This window comes from Microtus oregoni, unplaced genomic scaffold (assembly GCF_018167655.1).
Source record: "Microtus oregoni isolate MIOR12 unplaced genomic scaffold, Mior012 000016F_ref0000370, whole genome shotgun sequence".
NCBI classification, from domain to species: Eukaryota; Metazoa; Chordata; class Mammalia; order Rodentia; family Cricetidae; genus Microtus; species Microtus oregoni.
This window is the reverse complement of record NW_024543075.1, coordinates 41826173-41833150: the sequence shown is the minus strand read 5'-3', so window position 1 is coordinate 41833150 and position 6978 is coordinate 41826173. Positions and strand designations below refer to the sequence as shown.

The 6978-nt window shown below is 37.7% G+C and overlaps 1 protein-coding gene across 1 annotated transcript; it reads right to left on the bottom strand.

The window, feature by feature from the left end:
- Window positions 1–3284: 3284 nt before the first annotated feature.
- On the bottom strand, window positions 3285–4229 carry LOC121457897 (olfactory receptor 51I2-like). Its single transcript, XM_041666960.1, has one exon. It carries the CDS (start codon window positions 4227–4229, stop codon window positions 3285–3287), a length of 945 nt encoding a protein of 314 aa, XP_041522894.1.
- Window positions 4230–6978: the final 2749 nt, after the last annotated feature.

Sequence of the window (6978 nt, the reverse complement as noted above, 5' to 3'; positions counted from 1 at the left end):
ACAGTAATTAACTCATTTTGGCCATACATAAACACAGCTAATGCATAACCTCTCACTCTAATCTCTCTCACACAGTTTACCCAATAGTCAAGCTGTCTTATCTTAATGAATTCCATACCACCTTTCCCCCAAGAAATAATATGCATGCATAATTATTATGAGGTTTGTGTATGAGTTGGCTTTGATAACTCATTTAAACTTCACATCCTAGTCACAATCCTAGGATAATGATTGTGCACTGTGAAGATTTGTTGCATATATTGGTTGAATAAAAAGCTGATTGGTCAGTGGCCAGGCAAGGAGTATAGGAGGGATAACCAGACTAGAAGAATTCTGGGAAGAGGAAAGGCAGAGACACAGTCACCAGACAGATGTAGAGGAAGCAAGATGAGAATACCTTACTTGGAGAAGGTACTAAGTCACATGGCTAAATGTGTATAAAAATTATGTGTGAATTTAAGTTGTAGAGGTAGTTAGTAATAAGCCTGAACAATAGGCCAAACAGTTTATAATTATTATAAGCCTCTGTGTGTTTATTTGGGACTGAGTGGTTGTGGGAAAGGGCAAAACAGAAACATTTCTCTAGAACCATCTATTAATATATATATATATATATATGCATATATATATTGCATTTAATAAAAATCAAGGCACAAAAATTGATAACATTACTGGGATATGGTGATATCTTGTTTGTACAAATAAAGATTGTCTGAAGATCAGATGGTGAAGCTAGCCACTAGCTAACAGACAGTCAGGAAGTGATATAGATGGGCAGAGAGAGGAATTGATAAAGAGGGGGAGCCAGGAACTCAGTCTATTTTTGGCCGGGAAGTTTGGAGGTAAAGTGACAGTTGTTTGACTCCTTCATCTCTCTGATCTCTCAGCATTTTCCCCAATATCTGACTCTGGGCTTTAATTTTTAAGACCTATAAGAACTCATGCTACACTGGGGACTGAAGAGATGGCTCCGTGGTTAAAAGAACAAGTTGTTCTTCCATAGGACTAAAGTTTGGCTTCCAGCCTCCACATAATGTAGCCCACAATCACCTCTGCAGCGTTTCCAGGGGAATAAATGCCCTTTTCTGGCTTCCTCTGCAGGCACCTGCACACACTTGACACACACACTTACACAGATACACATACATATACATAAGTAAAAATAAAATAAGCATTTAAAAAATAATTTTACCATAGTAATGTAAATGAAGGAATTAGCATTGAAATCTAGACACTGAATCGTGATTCCAAATGGTCACCTTCAAGTTCAGAGGGCAAGAGACAAAGACTCCATCCTTTATTTGCTTCAGCAATCCTTCCTGGGAAAGTGGCGACCAACAGGATTCCTGTGCTCCAGAGGCTGGCCCACACCCATGTACATATAAGCATGCCATACCCATACAAATATAAGCAGCACTAATTGAATTTACTGAGTTAACCAAAAGAAGAAAATATGAAGCTGGAAAGAGAACATGTTGAGGAGGGTGTGGGGAGACTTAGAAGAGAGAAGTGGGGGGAGGGTGATGTAATCATATTTCATTGTACACAAACATGAAATACCCAATGATAAAGGAAAATATAGTGTAAAAGAATCACGGGGCTGGAAAGATAGCTATGTGATTAAAATCACTTGCTTCTCAAGCATGAAGACCTGAGTTTCCATGGCAACATCAATGAAATATTAACAACTTAGCTACCAAAGCAAGACCAATGTGGATGAGGGAAATCTCATAGGGTCCCAACCCTAGACAAAAATCTTTAAGCAACTAATGACATAAGAGACAACGAATCTATCCTCTTCATAAATGAAGCCCCTGATTTATATCCAACCCCAAGTGGTCAGTCCTATATACATGTACACATGAGCAGCACTGACATACTCAACAAGTTGTATTTATATATTTATTAGGACATATACTAAACAATACTAATTTTTAAAAGACCATGATTATGAGGCATGGAGAAACATGAAAGCAATTATAGGGAGGAGTTAATAATGTAAATCAAGTACAAAAATATGAAACTTTAAAAATAAATTTAAAAATAATGGAGGCAAATTTCCAAGAGCTAACATTGAACAAGACTACAGTATTTTAATTTCCAAAAACCCAGGCATACATAGCGTCATGAAACCCTGTAATCCTGGCACAGCAGTGGAATAGTTGTGCGAAGAGGAGAGTTGAGAGGCTTGCTGGCTACCAGCCAACCTCCAGATACAGTGAGAGAACCCTTCTCAAAGAGAAAGGCAAAGTAGCACGCCCATTGGCCTCTTCTGATCATTCCACAAGCACACAGGCAAGTACACCCACATATGAACAACGAGAGAGAGAGAGAGAGAGAGAGAGAGAGAGAGAGAGAGAAATTCTACGGTAACCTTGAAAGTATTTCCACATAGGTAATATATAGGACATTTAAGTTTATTTGGCATTTGATTCTCTGGAGGATGATCTAATCTACAAATTTATTAAGGGGCAATGCTGCACTATTTGATTTCTTTTCCATATACTCTAATTCTTTTAGTTATTTAGACAACTTTGTAAAATAACTTATTTTATGTAATTTCATAAATCTAATCCTTAAATGGTGGACTTTCTTCTTCTGTCATCAAATGGACCCCCAATGTCTTGCAATTGCATAAACTTTGACACAACAAATAATTCTACATATTCCATGTTTTTTTGCTATACATAAATGTTATTAATTCTATAAATACTTAATACAACTTAAATTATAATATAAAATTTAGCTAAATTTCAACATCACCAACATATCTTTTAACAAAATTTACAAAGAAGTTTATTTACCTCATTTAAAAGGCCAAATGGACACCAAGTACTATGTAAAATAGATATTTCTGTGCATAGTTATTGGGTAGGTGGTTTGGAAGGTGAAAGAGATTTTTAACTCATGTCACTTGGCTATAATATTTGGTAGAAAAATCTAATCACCGTTGCAATAATGTTTCCCTATTAGAGAGAAATCAAGGGTTATGTAGGACTTCTAATAAAGAAAATGAGGATATATTGTGATGCAATGAGAAACTAATTATAAGAATATATTTTTATTTAAAAGAAGAAATGGAAGCCTATGTTTTTGCTAAATAATGAATGACCTGTGTTACCATTGGAATGACTGTGGTTTAAATCCTAAGTACTATCTATCTCTCTTCCAATATCTGATAACAGGAATCATGGTGATGAGTCAGGAGATCAAATGGTCTTCAAAACACAAGCTGGTGGAATTAAGGTAAACATCCTCTAAACATTAACATTACAACATTCTTCTCAAAACTTGGTTCCCAGGAGGATTTTGGAAAGCTTTCTACGAATCTCTTTGGTTTTGATGGAATAGATGACAGGGTTAAGCATTGGAGGAACAAAGAGATAGATAAGTGACAGGAGTGTGTGTACATAATGTGGCACATGCCTCCCATAACGAGCAAACATAGACACACCTACCTTAGGCACATAGAATATTAGCACAGCACACAGGTGTGACACACACGTGTTCAGGGTCTTCAACCTTTCTTCCTGGGAGGCAATAGCCAGTACGGAGCGAAGTATGAGTACATAAGAGAGGAGAATGAGAGCAGAATCAAGCCCAAAGGTAGAGATGACTATGAAGAGACCAAATATGTTATTAATAGAGGTGTCACCACAGGGCAGGCGAATCAGATCTGGATGAAGACAGTAGGCATGGGAGAGCACATTAGCCTTGCAGAAGGGCAACCTCTTCAAGAGGAAAGGTAGTGGGAAAATCATACAGAAACTTCGAAGGAAAACACACATGCCCATCCACACCACCCGGGCATCAGTGAGCACTGTGGAGTAGCGCAGTGGGTTACAGATGGCTACATAACGATCAAAGCTCATGGCCAGCAGGATCCCAGACTCCATGAAAGAGAAGAGGTGGATAAAGAACATTTGAGACATACAAGAGTTAAAACTGATTTCTCTTAAGTGGAAGCAAAACACAGCCAGGACTGTGGGCAGTGTGGAGAAAGACACACCCAGGTCGTTGCCTGACAGCAGAGACAGGAAGTAGTACATGGGCTGGTGCAGACTCTGTTCTTCTTTGATGATGAAAAGTATCAGGGCATTGCCCACTATGGAGATGGTGTAGAGGATGCCCAGGAGCAGAAACAACCAATGCTGAGAGGTCTCCAGCCCTGGCAGTCCTGTCAAGATGAAGGGAGGCAACCCAGAGATATTATGTTCTTCACGTCTCATCCTGGGACCATTTAGATGCTTGGTCCTCTATCCTTTAAAGACAACAAATACACAATATTATGCTTGAACTGTGGAAAATAAATTTTTTTTCCTCATATGACATCCAATCCCTTATTTTAAATCATTAATCTACTTTGATTATTATCACTCATTCTTATCTCTTACTGAAACAAGGTTCTTGAAGTCTCTAAGCTGCCTTCATTAAGTCATCTGAAACAACCCTCTTCTTTACCTGTGCCTATTACTTTTTCCTCTAAAGGTTAGACTATTTCCTTTTCAATGTATGAATAGTGGGTTTTTTTTTCAAGAACTGAGATAAAACTTCTTTGTTCTCTACTTCAAATATGCTCTCTTCTGAGGCAAGACACATTCATTAGACCTTAATCATTTTTCCCTCTTTCCATACTTCCATGCTTCTCAACCTTTAATGTCCAGTTATGATTTCCAGTTCCACACCACGACACAGTCTCCTAGGTCTTCCAGTCAATATACAGACAAGTAGCACTATGCAGGCTGAGCATGTTGTATTTGTGCACTTAAAGATATTTATATGCACATATATATATATATATATATATATATATATATATATGTAACACTTAATGAAAAGTAAGGCCATAAATTTGAAAGAGAGCAAAGAGGGGTATAAGGGAGAGTTTTGAGGAAATGGGGATATTATATAATTGTATGATAATCTTAAAAATAAAAACTAAAAGAAAAGTTTAATTAAAAGCAATCAGGAAAACAGTGAATAACCAGAAAGACATCCATCCAAGCTCGAATCAATCATACCTGTGTTGGCACCTGAGAGCCTGAGGCAGGAGGATTGTGACTTTTAGTCAGCTTTGAGTAGAAAACCAAAACCTGTCTCAGTTAACAAACAAAAATCCTATGGAGACAGACTTCCAGACCCTCATCAGCCACCCTGCTCATTCCCTCCTGCCACCTTCTTATTCTTCTGTCCCTTCATCGCAGTGCATTGCTTTTCGTCCTGAAGAGCTAGACTTATGTGATTTCATAAACCTTATTTCAGGATTATATTGTACTAGGTTCCTGAAATCAAGAAATTACTAGTAACTTCTGTAAACTACAGCATTGCTTTCACATGTGTTCTGTCTTTGACTGACCTCATCATTATGCCTACGGTTATGACTCTACCCCAAATACTGCCCGGGCATCTCCTTTGCCCTCTGCATTAACCAGTGAACAGCAAATGAAGCTACTGACCCAAAGTGCTTCTGCAAGCACCTCCCTATCACATTCAACCTGTAGCCCTTGCTTCCAGGCCCAGGACACCACATCATTAGTCCACTATAACAGGCTTATAAACGTCACTTTCCTCTCTAATTCATCAATAATCTAACCCAAGATATTTTTTTTTATTTTCGAGACAGGGTTTCTCTGTGGCTTTTTTTGGTTCCTGTCCTGGAACTAGCTCTGCTAGACCAGGCTGGCCTCGAACTCACAGAGATCCACCTGCCTCTGCCTCCCGACTGCTGGGATTAGAGGTGTGCACCACCACCGCCTGGCTTAACACAAGATATTTTAAAGGGCGTGCATGAAACGACACTTTTCTCACTATAAAACTTAAATATTCCCTTATTGAATGACCATATTCAACTTCTTAGCCTAGAACTAAAGGCCTCTATGATCAATTCTTCATGTTTCCAGCATCAATTCTCCAAAACATCTTTCTTTCCTTTGCCTCCAGGTATGTTGTCTCTGTTTTCATTCCAATATTTGCTTGTATCTTTCCAGTTTTTAATGGTTTTTATGACTATATAACTGCAGTTGTTCAAATAAGGTTTCAGAGTAAAACATGGAACTAGAAAGATTATATATTTTTCTATACGTAGAATGTCAGTTTTTAAAAAACAAGAACTAACTGAAAGACTAGACTATTATTGAAGAGAAAAGGCAACAAAAAAGGAGCAGGTGATTTAATAAAAATATACTGAAAACAACATCATGCATGTATGTGAGGAAATGACATAAACTCACCAATCTATAAATCAATAACAATTAATGAAAGTGAAAATTAAGAAAAACCTCATTTTTCAGGGCTGTAACTCATAATGCCATCTTCCATGAATTCTTGGTATATAATTAATATAAGCAGTAGTAGTTCCACTTTTACCTTTATCGTGTTGAGTTGGCACCTCCTTTTGTGAGTATGTCTCTACACATACTTCTTACAGCACTGGGAGTCTTACTGTGAATGAGCTCTCTGGCCAACAACAAGGACCCAACCTTGACTCCTTTACAGTTAAGTTCCAGTTGTGTTGTTCTTAGCACAAAATCTTGGCCAGAAGAGGTAAGTCACATATTGTTCCTGGATTTTGATTCACGAGTTTTAACACAGAAATGTTAATAAACTAACCTACTAGGAAAGTTGAAAGTCAAAACTGAGCAGATGTATACATTCTTTATACCAAAGGTTGTGTGAGTATGAATTCTGAGCTTGCTGTATAACCTACTCTCTCCCTCTCATCCACCCTCACTCCTCTCCTTTCTCTTCGGGATGCTTTTTGTCATAAATCCTTTATCAACCTCCCCTTTGTTTTTCTTATATGCAAGCTTTTCATACTCATTTTATTTCTCCCTTAATACTATAAAGTCACTCATAAACTGTAATCTTTTAATATTAAGTAGGATTCAAACAAACAGGTCTAAAAGAGCCAAGGTCTTTGATGAATATGCTGACTACTAGATTTTTCTGAGAAAAGTATTGAAGGGGCAATAGTCACAA